The sequence below is a fragment of the Zonotrichia leucophrys genome, chromosome 2, assembly GCF_028769735.1.
Source record: "Zonotrichia leucophrys gambelii isolate GWCS_2022_RI chromosome 2, RI_Zleu_2.0, whole genome shotgun sequence".
In the NCBI taxonomy this organism is placed as follows: Eukaryota; Metazoa; Chordata; class Aves; order Passeriformes; family Passerellidae; genus Zonotrichia; species Zonotrichia leucophrys.
In genome coordinates, this window is record NC_088171.1 from 138,625,357 (window position 1) to 138,642,152 (window position 16,796).

The window sequence follows — 16,796 nt, forward strand, 5'->3', positions numbered from 1 at the left end:
ATTAAATGCTGGAATTGTCAGTCCTTTCTTACAAGTGTTTGTATGTAGCATGCCTGCATATATTGCATACATGCACATAAGACTTTGGAAAAATATACATAATTACACAGCCTTTTTATTAAAGAAAAGAAAAAAGACAATATTTTAGTTTTATGTGTGCCTAAAATTTTGCCTGTGAGTATTAGAATCTTTGTTATCTTACATGAGAGACTATTTTGGTCAAAAGCTTCAAGAAAATATTTCTGAACATGTTTCACTTTATATTGGCTGCTTGAAAAGTGTGCATGTCTCTGGTGTGTCTATTGACTGAATATTAGCTTACACATCTGTAATGAAAAAATTCTTACTTTTATTACTGGGACTTCTCTCCTTAATAAAGCATTCAGATCCATCTTCCTTTACAGAAAATATTGCACCTTCTAACTTTAGAAAAAGTTACAGAGAAAGAGTGAGAAGGAGAGAAAGGTGGAGCTGTTCAGTCTGAAGAAGTAAGGGCTTTGTGGGGACTTAGGAGCACCTTCAATTTTCATAAAGAGGACCTAAAAGAGAGCTCTAGAGGGAGTTTTTACATAGGCAGGTAGTGATAGGACAAGGGGGGTTGGCTTTAAGGTCAAGGAGGGTAGGTTTAGATTAGATATTAAGTTCTTTACCTTGAGGGTGGTGAGGTACTAGAACAGGTACTTGGTACTAGATGATCCTTAGATCCCTTCCAATCCAAACCATTCTGTAATGCTATAATAATAATTATGTATTTGTATTAAAGTGACTTGAACTAGGAAAAAAGTATGAGCCTGAGCAGAAATCACAAGGTGGATGCCTAAATTATTTTCAGGGTTTTGACATAATCTCTGATTTGATTTCACAGAGTTCTGATGCTACTCTTTATGCTTCATCCAGTCATGTGATCAAAAATAGATTTAGGATTGTGAGAGATTTATTCACATAGGAGATGTGCACCATTGTTCCTTCTTAATCAAAAATAAGCAATATTAATAAACAAACCTGCTGTTTTTATAAATTTAAAACCAACCAACCAGCCTAGAAGCCATATGTATTTAAAGTATCATTAAAAGAAAAATTAAGCCTCTCCTTGTATTATAACACTGGAAAAATGGTATCTTATATAGGTTTTTATAACTTTAGATTATTTTTAGGATATACTTTTGTCTTATCACTACCTTCCTATTATATTTGCATGTCTCCACAGGAGTATCCTACTTTGTTGGTGTCATTTATTTTCTTGGCTCTTGGCTGTGCAAATATATGAGAACATACTAATCTGACTGTATTTAAATATTTGTACTGTTGTTACTTCTGAACACTTTTTCTTGAGATAAATGGGCATATAAACTCATTTTATGCAAAAATAGGTATTTAAAGACCAGATTAACTGATCTCTTAAAGTGTCTGTTTTTCTTTGTGGATGGGCTTAGATGTGTACAACTACACAGTTTGTAGTTATTAATCCATCCTCTGAGAATTTTGAAAAGTGAAATCCACTTTCAATACTTACTGTCATGTGTTTGACATGCAAAAGAATCCTTATTTTGCCAAGTATAAAATAATCTATTTATTGGGTAGGAGATTTTTTTGTGATGATGGGGTTATTTTTATGTATGTTCATGCATTTGCAGCCAACACATAGTTTAGAATCAGCATGTTTGCCATATAAATTTCTATAACTACTCCTTCACAATGTATTCAGACACTACTGTTCAGTAAATCAACATACAAACCCCAATTCGGAGTAAAATTCTTCCCTTGTAAACATGCTTTAAAGAACTGGATTTTCTTGCTTTCCTAGTGGTATTTAATAGTCTTGGCAAAGTGATTTTTTGAATCAGTCAAAAAATCTTTGATTCATTTCACTGTGGTCAAGACACTCTTAACTATTTGCAGTTCCACCTTAGATCTTATGAACTCTTTTGTGTACATAAACTAGGGATATGCCATCTACATGCTTCAGAATGAGTAGAAAAAAATGAAAAAAAGAAATGCAGGACAGTCTTCCTTTGTTAGTGTGTTGTTTTGATGACGTCTGAAAATAAAGGAGAAACATATCTCTAATGAGAACATTTAAACTCATTCCAGCATCTGAGATCATATATTCAAGACCACTCCCGTCTTGCTTAGGTGCTGGAAGAATAACTAAGCCTGTCTTCTGATTTATGAGGAGTTATTTTAAACTGATCCTTGCAGAAAGCCAAAAGAGAGTTAGAGCTATGGTCCAACATTCCTATTTACATAGAAATAACATTTTAGAAAGCTCAGACCATGATGAAATAACATTTTAGAAAGCTCAGACCATGATGAGAGAACGTTGCTGTTATTCCAGTATTGCTCTGTAGTATGAAAGTAGAGTTCTTCAGTCTATGATTTCCCCTGAGGATAGAATTGCTTATGGACTTCAAGTAATTTGGAGAGCAGGAGGGTCTTCTCCTATTAAGAGTAAAAAATTCCAAAATCGAGTACTTTGTGTTAATATATATGTTTTTCTTCTGCAAGTAATGTACTTCCCAGAGCCATTATCAATGTTTATATATGACATTATAACACACAAGTAATTTTGCATTTTGCCTTTTGAGATATTATTGTTTCTGTATTTATAAGAAAATTTGATCTCTTCAATCAAAGATGTTAAAATATTTATTAACGCATCCTCTACCTATCCTATAAATTGTCTTTCCTAGTAGAATGCTCTTTCCTCTGAATCCTGTTCTTCTGTGCTTAGTAATGATACTTTTATTCATAAAAAGATATCAATAATATTTTGCTACTGTGGTATTTATACCTAATGTAAAGGTTCTTTGACTATCCATTGATTTTCTCTAAGAAGTAATGGGTATAAAAAATTATTTGATGAAGTACAGTGTATCTACTTAGGCTAAGTTCTCCTAGATGCAGCTCCTTTAATTTCTGCTGTCTTCATCAGCAGAAATTGCTTGTAGCCAAGATAAAACAACTTCTATATAGTTTTAAAAAATATATAGTGGCTATAAAGCCACTTAAGTATATTGTACATAAAGTAAACTTAGAATTTAAAATTTTTAAGCAGGTCCATTTTAATTTATAAGTCACTGCTTACAGCCAAGACTATTAGAGATGAGGCACTTAGTTTAATGACTGAAAAGGAAAGTTTCTTGTAGAGTATTTGCTTATTCTTGCTTAATATTTTTGTATAAGTTAAGTTTTGGGGTTATTCTCTTTTTATTAGTTGTTTTCTTTCAAAGATATGTTGAGGCCACAAGGTTTGCCTGGATTAATTGTTTATACCATAAAGCCAGCCCACAAGAAGGACTTTGACAAAAACAAATGAGCTCTGGGCTTAATGGAGAGGTGGGAGACAGCTATCTACCATATCACATTTTGCAAAAAACAATTTTCAAGCTAGAAGGAAGACCAGCTGCAGAACCAACGGCAGAATACTATATTGTATTTTATTTTCCACATTCAAATACCTTTTTTCTTCCTTTGTCTTTTTCTTTTCTCACCACAGAAGAAAAAGCTATTTTTGGAGCAAACATAATTTTAATTCTTTTAATTTTCCAAGTTCCATAAATGTGTGACAATGTTTTACGCAATGATGTGGTGCATAATAAGCACTTCTAGCCATATTTTTTTTATTATTATTTATGCAGGAGAAAAAATATGTTGCAAGTACCATTTCTTTTCTTTGTCAGGTATACAAACTGGTCTCAATTTTTTTTTTTTTGGTAAATTGTTTCACACCAAAGGTGCAAAATCTGAACTAGTGAGGTAGCCAGTACTCAAATTTGTATATACTTCCATGATGAAATTTGTCAAATGAAATATTTTAGATTGTATTGCCTGATACATGTTTTTGTTTTTGTTTTTGTTTTTAACTAGTGAAAAAGGCCATAGATTTTAAATCTAGAGGATTTAAATTGTTTCCAGGGAAAGACAACAGCAACAAGTTTTCTATCTGTGAGTGTACTCCTTTTTGTTACTTTTTTCTAGTGCAAGAGTGAAGTTTGTGGTGTGCTGTTTGTGTGTAATTATTTATGTATTCTGATAATAGAACTGGTTTCTCCAGTCTGCATGGTGGATTTTTAAGTTTGGTTCTACACCAAATACAGCCTTTCTATAAATCTGGCATTGTATAATGACATGTTATCTTGTCAATAATTTTGCAGTAAATTTACAGTATTTGAAAGGAAACAAATATTCAGCCTTCTAAGTGTCAGCTCTAAATTTAGCTCTGAGTAAGAGATCAGTTTTTTTAAATTGAACATTAGAAGTAGCATCAAATGCTGTGCAAACTATAGCATATCCTCATTTACAAGTGCACAACCACATATAAGGTCACTAAGTTTGCACATATAAGGTCATTAAGTTTGACATTTTAACTGATTAACTAGGTGTAGCTTTAAAAATTCTGGAGGTGCTTGGTGCCTTCAATTTTAGTTACAGAAATTAGAAACTCAAAGTGCTTGACATCTCAGTGGACCAAGTCCTGATTAAATCACAAGGAGTCAGGCAACTTTCTAGCACAAATTAAACATGTGTGTCTCTAAATGTATTGAAAGGATGCTTTTGAAAAAGAATGTGCCATTTTTATAGAGGCCTTTTTGGAATAGAACCACATTTTAAATATTTAAAAGCAAATAAAAAGGACTAAATGTTTAGCATATGTTGGATTATACTACATTTCATTACTCTTCACAGGACTGAAAGGATTTGCTTTTGAAGCTCCCTAGGTTGGACATGTTTGAATTAATTATTTGTTTAAGTATCTGTGATGAATTCAGTTTATAGAACTTAGCAGTGTTAGCATATGTTTTTATTTTCAGTGCTAGATTTTAAACTGCCAAGGTATTATTTTTTTAGACAAAGATATCTCCAAGTACCATGACCCTTTAGCATTCACCAAGTCAGAAAAATAAAGCAAAACACACTTCTGTTAAATATTTGTAATGTCATGCATTGCCATATTCAACTTCTCTGTAAACTGCATCACCTAAATAGTTCTGTCAGACATTTCTGGTTTATTTGAAAACTTTGTATCAAGATATTTAAAAACAAATATTCTTTTTATACCTTTTGGATGAGTGGAAAACAAACTGATTATGCAGAAGAAGTAACAGTAAGATAATTACAGTAGTGTTTATAAAGTACATCACTGAGGTCTCTGCCTAATGGCCCATCTGTGATTCTGTAGTTATAAATAATATTACAATAATAATACAATGGATGATAAAATATATTATTTTGCACTAATCATTACATTTTCTACTATATAAACTTTATTAGGAATTCCATATTTATAGTGAAATACCAGATACTCATGATATCCAAAGTTGATTGCTATGAAATTAGTGATGAAATTTATCAACATATTTTTGAAGGTCTTTAGATATTTTGTTTTCATATTCTATATGAAGCTGGAACTTCTTTATATTTTTTGCTATTGATTATGCAGAATAGATTACATATATGAGTCAATAATAAGTGAAGGTGAAAACCTGGGTGATTTGTACCATTAGTGACCATAATCTTGTCATAAATAGATAACTAATGTTTTATATTATAGTTTAGCAATGATTCTCTAGTCACTTTGGTAGCTTAGAATATTGAAGAAATAGTACTTTGTAAGAAGTTTATGTATTTGGCTGTTGACAAGATAATTTTCTCAGTGTGCCCTCAGCTTGGTCTAGTGTGATTGTAGTACAATGACAGATAGGGTCCTTTGAGAAAAACAATAACCAACATTTAACTGTTAGTGAAAATAAGGATAAGTGAATATCTATTTTACATTATATCTCTTATTAGTAATGTCTTTAGAAATTTTTTTGTCTAGCATTCTCATCTGTATGTCCTTTCATCATTTTACACATTTTTTGGGTTTTATTTAAGGTATCAATCGTATAACATTCAATTGTAATGCACAGGTGATTTTCACAGAGTAAAGCCAGAAGATATTTGATATAGTGATGCACTTTGAAACAAGTAGGCATCAGCTTCAGTTTAGAAGTGTTGACACTGACAAATGAATTAATTGGTGGATCTAATTCAATCTGGATTTGAACTGTGGATTTCTTGATACCAGTTTCATGACCAGATCATGAATTAATACTTTTCCTAGATGCATTTAATTTACTACAGGAAACCCTTTAATTGCTTATTGTGCACAAGCATCTGAGGTGTAAAACAAAAGTATATAGACAGATATCTGTGGAATTACATAGGGCTGTAGACTGAAAAGCCAGGCATTATGTCTATCAATACAAAAATCCTAAACTGTGAAATTACTTTTCATTAGGCACTTTACAGAAACCAGAATGGCTTCAAGATTGTGTAAATGTATTTTGGAATTGGGATCAAATTAGAAATTAATATCTACCTATAAAATATTTCTCTGTATTATTAGTGGATTATATGTCTTTATTTTTTTAATTTAATTATTTCATAGATTTTCTTTAACATAATCCTTTATATTTTTGTTTATGAGTATTGATAATTCCATATATTATAATTTCAAATGATATCCTGTAGAATGTTTCTAGGAATAAAACTTTATCCAGAAATTGTTGAAAACCAATAGGATTTTCAAGCTTCCATTTCTGGTAGAAATCAAAGTGTATAATAGTTCTCATGTCTTGCAATCCATCAGAATATTCTTTTTATATGAATATTTGCTCTGTGTATGGGGAAAAATTATGTACAAAAATAAAAGAATTATTTGAAATATTAAAACATGAACTATAATAAATAGAGATAATATTGTTCAAACACTTTTTTACAGTAAAAATTTCTTCTATATGCATTGATTTACAATGCATGGCCAAATGGCACTGTTATAATTTCTAGAATATTATCAGACATCATGAATAATTTTTAAATTATAGTTTGAATATATATTTAATGTCAGAAAAGTTTGAATGTCTTCTATTTATATGCAGGCTACTTTTGATGATTCTGAGTTTCTCACATCCCATAATGAAGCCTCCAATACTTCAAAGATAGCATTAAATTCTAAATGCTTATGCAACAAGATGGCCTTGACTGCTTTCCATGCAGTCCATGGAGTGGTAGCTGTCAGATATATATAGAGATATATTTCAACACTAGCATGAATTTGGGTTTCTCTACCTAATATGCTTTCATCACATGTACATCTATTGGAGGAGGAAAAGACTGAAATCTGAAACCAGGATGGAAGACTCCTCCTGCCCCAAAAGTCCCCTGAACACAGAAATGCAGAGATTGCCTTGCAGTGTTTTTAAAGCAACCTTTGACATGTTACAGGTGTCTTGGGACAGAGGAGAGGAAATTCTGTGGTTCCAGCTGACGAGCCCTGAGCTTGACAGGCTTTTTGAGCAGAGTGCTGTGTTGAGATGTTCTCTGCTTGAGCCTGTGCAACATTTGCCTTTGGCCTTTGTCTTCCTCAGGGGTACCAAACCAATTCTTCCCTTTCTGTGTGTGTAAGAAGACAAATTTCAAGGAAGAGAAACACCCAAGGATTCTGAATTATATTTCTCTTAATTAAAAGCTGAAAGTTAATGAACAGCCTTTAAAAGTATAGTTAGAATCTACTTTTTTTTTTTTTTTTTTTTTAATCCAACAGTGTGGTTACCCTAATTATATGCAAACCTTTTCTTTAAAGGGAAGTAAAATTCTGATACTGCAAATCCATTGGGCTGGTTCACCAGTAATAAAGATTAATAAAGGTTAAAATATTTCCCTGCTTAATACAAATTACTTGGCCTCATGTCAACTTTTTTTTTTTAATATTTTTCTGTCAAGCCATGAATTTATCAAGTAATATCAGACTAGCATTCTTTGCTAATTTTCCGCTTTTGTGAATAGGTGGTTGAATATGCTGAGATATGATTGGATTGTTATATACAAATTTCTGGAAAAATACAGAGAATGGTTCACAGGAAGTTTCTGTCTGGAGATCCATTTTAGTTTATAGTAAGATAAATGTATGCAAATCAAACTGGCACTTTGAGTTTACCTTCAGATCACCATATTTTGGGTATATATCCATTTTCAATACTGATTAAGGACAATTCTCTCAGCAGGAGTTTACGCATTCAAGTTTTATTACAATTCAAGGAGAAAAGGTCAGCTCTTAGTGGAGATGACATTTATTAGCGTATGTTCAGAATAAAATCTTACAGCCCTAAACCTGATGAACATTCCTTTAAATGTTAATGTTTCTAAAAAAAATAAATACATTTCCATATGGATTCAATAATATTGCAAACAAAAAATAGCTGATTAATACATCTGATAAAAAAAACTTGTGGATTTTTCTTTGGAAAATAACCCAGAAAATACATACTTTGTTAATTATAGGGAGGACAAACTTATGTATAAAGTTGATATGGGTGATCATATTCTGTAGATAATCTGTTTTAAAAGATCTAAAAGGAAAAGGATATACTTTCATATTTGTTAATTGCTTGCCTCTGTATTTTCTAAAAACTTTGTTTCTTTATCTATTTTTTGTTTATTTTATTTTGTTGTTGTTTGTTTTTGTTTCTTTTTTTCCAGTAAATGAGGGAGGTATTAAGCAGGCGTCCAATTTGTGTCCAGATCCTGGAGAACCAGAAAATGGAAAGCGGATAGGCTCAGATTTTAGGTAAAATATAAGTTCTATTGTATCATTTCTCTACCACTGAACTTGGAAAATGAATATATTGAAAATGTATTTGTGTTGCTGATTACTTTTTCAAAACTGACCTTCTTAGTAAAAAGTGCACTATAATTCTGTGTAAAATTATGTAATGCAATATAGCATATACCTAGTGTGCAAATAGATAAAATACCTGCCTAGGAGAGATCATATATCTCTGAAAATCTGAAAAAATTAGCATTGAAGGTAAGTTTAAGTTATTTTCTTATGTAAATACTGTATAAGATTTACAAATATTGAGCATACATGTTCTACTAGAGGGTTTTGCAAAGGACAAAGTAAAACTGAATACAACACAAGAAAAACAATAAAATCTCTGAGAGAAATTTCAGATCTTACAGAAATATTCATTGAGTCTAATAGAGAAATTACAGTCCCTACAGTGTGTTTTCAGGAACCCAGAAATTCTAAATATGCAGATGTATTTCCTTAGTAGTCCTCACATTGACCTAGAACTCTTAATACAAACCATTTTTTAATTATTTTTTCTTCAATTCACAGCTATCTTTGAAATTCCTTATCTTGTAAGATAAAAAAGGCTTTCAGTATTCTTTCAAAATATTCTGTTGTTTTATCAGTTAACTTGACTCCAGTATCACCAGTGGTTGATGAGTAGAGACACACATAATGAATTTTTAAGAATGTTTTGGATTAATTTTAATTTCTTTTCTGAATTTCTGATTTTTTCCTTTTCAATTGTTGAACATTTATTTAAAAGGGTTAACATGCATATTATTTTATATTTGACATACAAAGACACTTCAGACTGTATAAAAAAAAACCTATGTTCTTGTTTCACAGCATATGCTAATTTCACATTATGTTTACAAAACATGAAACACCTTAATGATTAAAAAAAAGAAGAAAGAAGTAGAAAGCAGATAATTTTAAAATTAATTGGTTTTGATACATTCAAGTTTGATTTCTATATATTTTGTATTGTGCATATCACACAGCACACTTCTAAGCATTTGAAGGGAACTCAGAGTAATCTGGATATACAAAGATTTTACAAAATTATGATTTTTCATTCTTTTACATGACTTCTTGTTCCTTTTTTGTGTGTGTTCCTTTTGTCTTTTCTCCTTGTAATCAAGCAGAACACAGAACTGAAAACTGCATCCTAAGTAAATATGCTAGCTAGCAAACATTTATTAAAATTTCTTAATTATTCATGTCTCCCTATTTCTATAGTTTTGAGAAAAGCAAAAGCTCAATGTGCATCTGAGAAAGCTTTATAACTAATTTTATAAAAATGCAATTTCTTGTGTTGGCTTTCAAAATAAAAAAGCATATATTTTCAGAGAAATTAAAAAAAAAAAGTATTTAACTATAACACTTTCTAGAATCATTACTTTGGATGATATTTTGTGTTTTAACCTCAAAAACATGGCTTGAGAGCAGCAGCATTTGACAGACAACCTGCCAGTTCTTTTCTAGTGTTAGCTCTGCAAGTGATCATGAAAAGACCTACTTACAGAAATTATTCTAGTTAAACTTATGTGAGGGCAGTACCTCGAAAAAGATATGATGATGATCATGCCCTCATCTTTCTTTTTAGAGCAAAATGTTAGGATTTCAGTTAGCATTATTTTTAACTGTATACTGGGATGATGTATCAGGCTTTCCTATTTCAAACGCATTGATGAGAAAATGAAAGGAAAAGGCATTCAAATTACTGAACAATAGTATAAAAGATCTAAAGTACCAGCATCAATGTCTTTTCCAGTGTTTCTTTTCCCTAATTTCTCATTAATCTTGGTGACTTGGTAATTATCTTAGAAGTCCCCCAATAATCTTTCTTAATTTATACTTGTAAAAAACAGCACTGGTGCATATTAGTAAAACATGTGCATTTAACTTGGATTGAAAACTTCATACATTGATAAAGGTATTACAGGACACAAAATCAGACTAAAATTTTTCAGCAGATTTAATAAAATGCCTGTTAAAATTAACCTGGTTTCAATTCCTGACATTATGATAATGGTTGTTCAATTGCTTCATAGGCATTCAAAGTAAGAATGTTAAAAATTATTGTTGTGTTACATTTACTTAAAAACATCTAGAAGCATAGAAAATATTTAGGCCAATACCTGGCACATAGATAAATAGCACACTTTCACCTTTTCCTTTATGAAGTCACTGCCTCTATAATGAAGGAAATAGCTTTAATTTAAGCTTGACTCTTTTTTCCTTTCTGAAAAGAAAGTGCAATTCCAATTACAATGCCTTCATTTGAAAACACAGTATTTTGAAGAAGAGTTTAGATCTATCTCTACTAAGATCAATCAAAATTTGATTTCTGTAAAATTAAATATATTTTAGAGAAGAGCATGCTATTGTCACATCTCCTTAGTTTACTTTAAATGTGAAGGTGTAGGCTTGGAAGCATTGTATTGCAGTTTTACTTCTATTCTGATTATAAACACTACCTGCTCTCAGCACATTAATTTCCTCTTATATGGTTCTTACACAGATTTACAAAATCTCTAATGCAAGCTCTTAGACAAACTGGAGCACTCCATGACATTATTTGGGGCCTGTAATTCCGTGTTTATCCTTTTGGATATTTTTTCCAACATTAAAATTCCCCATAGCTGTATTTTGGGGTATTAAAGGCATTGTTTCTGATGCTAGATGCATATTTGAGCATACAAGGTTTTTGCATGTTGAAATAAAGTCAAGAAGACTTACTTATAGCTGCCAGTTTTTCCTGTATTGAAAAAAACCATTCTACTTCAGAAAGAAAACTTCCCATCCATCCCTAGGAGTTTCTTAAAATTTCAGACACATTAGTGATTATTCAGCTTGAATTTACAATTTTACTTTACTTGTCAACCGCTGAAATAAATCTTTTTAAATCTAATAATGAATCTTTCTCACATGTCCAGTTTTAGAATGAAGGCCATTATGTAAAAATATAAGTTGTAATCGATCAAATAGATAAAAGTTTTCACATGGTTTTGTTTCTATTTTTCATTATTTCTAGTGGAATAAACATATCCATATTCATATCCTGAATTATCCTTTAACAGGAGTTTTTTTATGAGGCATACATGTTCCTTCACACCATCTCAAAGTTCTATCTTCATGGCATGAATTAACGAGCCCACCTCTATCCCTCTACCTCTGTAGTGTGGTCCCACTAGGATTTAAAGATTTAAAGAATTCTGATCAAACCTGTATCACAACAAAGCAGTAAATACTGTTGGACAAAAATGCTGGTATAATCTTAAAAATATACATTCTACTGACAGAAGGAAGAATATGAAATTTTTGATAAGGACATAACAAGTCCATGTAAGTCACCAAAAGGTTGAATTACAATATAGTTAATGATTATATCATCTTTCATTTTATATAATAAATTGATTTGTAGTTATTTTCTTTGGAAGAATGAAATTCAGCATTAATTGACTAGATTGACTAGAAGTTTCACATTTGATTTTCCTTAAATCTTCTCTGAATCACCTATCCTTCTCTGCAGCTATGCAAGGTGAGCTTCTAGACTTGGAAACTTGAAGCCAAACATCCTAAAAATGAACCAAACTTGGTTTGCAGCTGGAGATATGAGGCTAGTTTATGGGGGATCTGTACACCTATCACTTTTTAACTGTAAAGTGGATCCTTTGTCAAGAACAAGTGTCTGACAGTCTGCAAGAAAAGATTACACTTTTTTTTTAAAGATGACTTACTAATGACTTCCATAGTGTCAGGAAATCCTCTGGAACTGAAATTTAGTCATCAGTTTAGTTTTCTTCAGCACACAGTAAGGATTTTTCTTGGTCAGAAATTTGGAAGATTTAGATATTCTAACATTATATCATGGAATCCTAGCATTTTGCGGTAATATTTCCATGTACAAACTTATCTGTGAAAATGTTCCTATGGATGTTCTTGAGAGATGCTGTGACAGCTTAGGTCTCATACTGTGACTCAAAGACAACAGTAGAACCTATCTGTAGCTTGCACATAAAAAAAAATATGGATCAGCAGTGTGTAGAAAGTTGCCAGGTTAAAAAAAAATCACTGTTCATAATCTTGAAAACTTACATGTCTTTACTTTCTTTTGCTGCAAACAGTAGAAAAAATATATGTGTTGATGGTTTCTTTATGCTAGGATTAAAATATATGCTATTGCTAAATTAAAAATTTGATAGAGATTGACTTTAAGAACTGATTAATTATTTCTGGCTGTACATTTTCTTCTATGACTAAAAACAGTGTCCTCTCTCAAATTTGTTCAGTTGCAGGCATAAAATCATGAAGATGGTTTTGATTCTTTGCATAATTGATTATTTTTCAATAATAATTTTAAAAACTTATCAAATAATGGAGAAGAAGAACCCAAAATGAGGTAGTTTGCCACAGAAATGCCAACTGTTACAATAATACTATTTAGTATAAATTTCACATGAAGTTCAAAATTTTAAACTTTCTCATCCTTTAGAGGTTCTATAGTTCATTTTGGACTCTTACTGCTTTTACTTTCTGCTGTTTAAAGAGAAATCACAAATTTGAGACAAATGATGAAAATTTTAAAAACAGATACGAACTTAAAATTTTGTTCAGATTTGTATACTAACTCCCTTATTTGATACTTGTTTATACATATTCCTAATAAAAATATATCCAAAGTTGGGGGTTTTTATGAAAATGCAAACCCAATGGCAATCATCTTTTGTCTTATTAGAAGCAGGAATTTGCTGATAAAGTTACTGAGAGACACTCAGGTCAAGCATTCATTTTTTGAGTTATGAACTGCTGCAGCACATTATGTTATATAATGCAAAAGTTTTGCATTAATTCAGGACAAATTAAGCAGTTTAGGTGAGTCATAGAAATATTGATTGGAAGGTCCTTCAGAAGGCATCCAGTCTATCCTCCTGCCCAATGCAGGACTAGTCAGATCAGCTCTGGCTTTGTTTAGATAATCCTGAAAACTCTCAGGATTAAAGATTTCACAAGAGTTTGTGTATGCTGTTCCAGCTCTGATCTCCTTTATTAAAGGAAATTTCTTGCAAAGTAAAATCTGAATCTTCCAAATTGTCCCTTGTATATCTGGCCCATTTAGAAAAGTTTGGCTTCATTATCTTTGTAATGGATCCTGAAATTGTTATGGTCTGCTACTAGATAGTGCCTTAGCTTTTCCTTTGTCAGACTAATTAAACCTAGCTGCATTAACTTTTTATTGTAGGTCATATGCTTTAAGCCTCTGATTAATCTCCAAATTCTTGAGTTTTTATCAATATCTCTCTTGATGTGGGAGACAAAACATTGGGCTTAATATTGCAGATACAGCTTCACCAACTGAGAAATGATTTCACTTGATCTGCTGCCACCACTTCTAGCATTGATAGGTATATAGTTTGTCTTATTCAGGATGAGAACATGTTCAATAGTGCAAAATATTGCACCTCTACTTGTTGAGTTTCATGAGGTTTCTGTTTGCCCAGTGCTGGACTTTGCCAGGCTTCTGGATTGAAGGTCTGATCTTCAGTGTGTCAGCTACTTTTCCCATGGATCCAAAAATTCAGTCTCCCCATCAAGACGGAGGATGAAAGTATCAGGCAGCATCAGACCTTATGTTGATTTCATAATGCTCAGATTATTACTCTCCACTAGCTGAATATGAAGATATTGAATACCTACTTTTTAAGAACAGCTGCCAAGCAGATTTTTCTTATATATCAATTATGTGTGTAGTTTGTCAGCTCTCAAAGCACACTGCTGTAAAAAGTATTCTCAGAAATGTTGTTGTTGAGCACTGATATACTGAGCACTCCTACATCTACCACTGGGCTATGTAGCCAGTCATTTTGCCATAGAAGACAATCAAGTTGATCAAATACGACTCAACTTGGTAAATTTGTGTATGTGCTCTTGATTTCCAGTTCATGCTTTACTAGAGTACATGTTCTTTCCAGAGATCAATGTAAGATTCCTAGCATCTCCTTGCCCTTTGTGAAAGGTCATGTAATGTTAGCCTTTCTATGATCAGTCAGAACACCTCATTATAGTTTTTCATAGATGATACCCACCTTGAACAGGCTCAGGGAGATTTTTCAGCTGCCTTTGGTGAAAGATATCTGACCACCTGGCCTTGAATACAGCTGCTTCCTTTTTCCTGTTGTTTCCAAGTATTGGCTGTCCCTCTACTTCACAAATTATGTTATGATACCTAGGAGCACACCTGCTGTAGAAATTGATGAAGAAAAGGCATTTTGTGCTTCTGCCTTTTCCATATTGAATTTCAGCACCACAAGATTGCTTCATCCATTTACAAATGAACCCACATTGTATATGAACTTGTTTTTGTGACTAATATACCCAAAGAAGCATTTTTGCTTTACCAGTGTGCCTTACTAGTCTTAGCTTTAGCTAAGGTCTCATTCAAAAGTCTAATTTAGCTACCCAGAGACTACTAAATTAGTGGATCCAGTTCAGTAAGTTCATTAATCATAAATGACCAGAAGATGTGCTATAAATGATCCCTGTATTCTAAAGATTTTCTCTGAGCATTAACTTTTCATCACTTTCAGTGTTAGCATACTTAATTCAATTGTCATTGACTGCATCCACAAACAATTTTCTTTTAATGAATATATTCTGATTCTGAAATTTTATGAAATTTTGATTCTATCCTTGATTTTTTTTTCTTTTTTTGGTGATGTATATTAATATTGTATACCACAATGAACAGCTTCATAATTATATCATGCTTCAGTTTTCTCGAGATTTTCAAAGCAGAAATAGTCTACTTTTAGGGGACTTCATCTAGTAAGCAGTTTGGACCAAATGTAAGTCAGGACATCAAACTGTCCTTATTTTTTCATGCTATTTTTGGTCATTTATTCCCACAATCTGTTTTTGGACTACTCTACCAGTTTTATCTAAAATAATACCTGCCCACAGTTCAGAGGTTCCCCTAAAACCAGCTTCCACAATCTGATTTTATCACTCCACAATATTTAGTTCTCTAACATACCAGAAGGCTGAGATCTGATCTCTCACAGTCCTCCTACAGTACCTCTGGATATGTAATAGATGCCATCAATTTTATCCTATCAAGGTGCTGTCTTTGTCCTATAACACAATCCTTCCATCATCTGAGATCCTGTCAAAGAAAAAGAAAATAGAAAATAAAAACTTAAAACCCTACTGAAATTGTTGCTATGTCACACATCACACAAACCCTCCTCAAACCCTTGGCCTATCTTTAATTTCATTTTGTTTTAGAGCTAATGTTTTTTTCCTGGTAATTTGCATGTCCTGTTTGAATCTTCATCATATTCACTTCATGGGCCTCATGCACCTGCCAATGAAGGGAAGTGACACTTTACCCTTTTGTACTCAAGTAATCAAACTGATTTTAGAGAGAAAGATGAATTTCTAACTGAATAACTCTAGCTCACATATTAAAGGTATTGGAAAATATTGTCATCAGAAACAAGAAAAATCTCTCCTTTGATGCTGTGTGGGTCATTCACTTAAGAGTTGGACTCCATGATCCTTGTGGGTACCTTCCAACTCAGAATATTCTACGATTCTGTGATTATCTGATACTAGAAAATTTGGAAAGAGTTGAAAGAATTTCCATTTTTAAGAATGTATAGATAGATAATGGCAGCAAAATATTAAAAAATGGTAAGCTTGACTCTGCTTTTCAGTTTCTGAGAGACACATTTTCTTAATATTTTCTTGACAAGCTCTCTATTATTGTCTTTTTTTAGTTGATCTTCCATAAGAACTAATCTTCTGCTCTTCTATTTTTTTCTTAGACTGGTACTTTATGATCTGCTTATCTAATTGCCCTTAGTAGGTCTCACTCACACAGCATATATGTCAAAGATTTTGTAAATTATCCAATCCCACTCTGAGTCCAGTCATATGCTTATGGTCATATACTATTAAATATCAGTTTAATATCAAAACTAATTTGGACAAGTAAAGTGGACTTCGTAAATTTATACTTTTCTAGATGATAGAAATAATTATCATGCTCGTACAGTCTTCATAATTATTCAGACCTCTGGGATTTTTGCCTGTTACAGTTGTTTTTTTTAACCAAGAGTTTAATTTTATTTGTAAATGGTGTATTTCCTGCTCTTTAAATCAGTCTGTGGCTAGT

At 32.0% G+C, this 16,796-nt stretch overlaps 1 protein-coding gene across 5 annotated transcripts in view; it reads left to right on the plus strand.

The window, feature by feature from the left end:
• Positions 1 to 16,796, plus strand: part of CSMD3 (CUB and Sushi multiple domains 3) — a 593,532-nt gene that overhangs the window by 244,625 nt on the left and 332,111 nt on the right. For 3 of the 5 annotated variants that reach the window (XM_064706591.1, XM_064706593.1, XM_064706595.1), the window contains 2 exons: positions 3,868 to 3,945; positions 8,521 to 8,608. In XM_064706591.1, the coding sequence (XP_064562661.1) occupies positions 3,868 to 3,945; positions 8,521 to 8,608 (166 nt within the window). The remainder of the gene's footprint in view (positions 1 to 3,867; positions 3,946 to 8,520; positions 8,609 to 16,796) is intronic. The other 2 variants (XM_064706594.1, XM_064706596.1) reach the window with 1 other exon arrangement.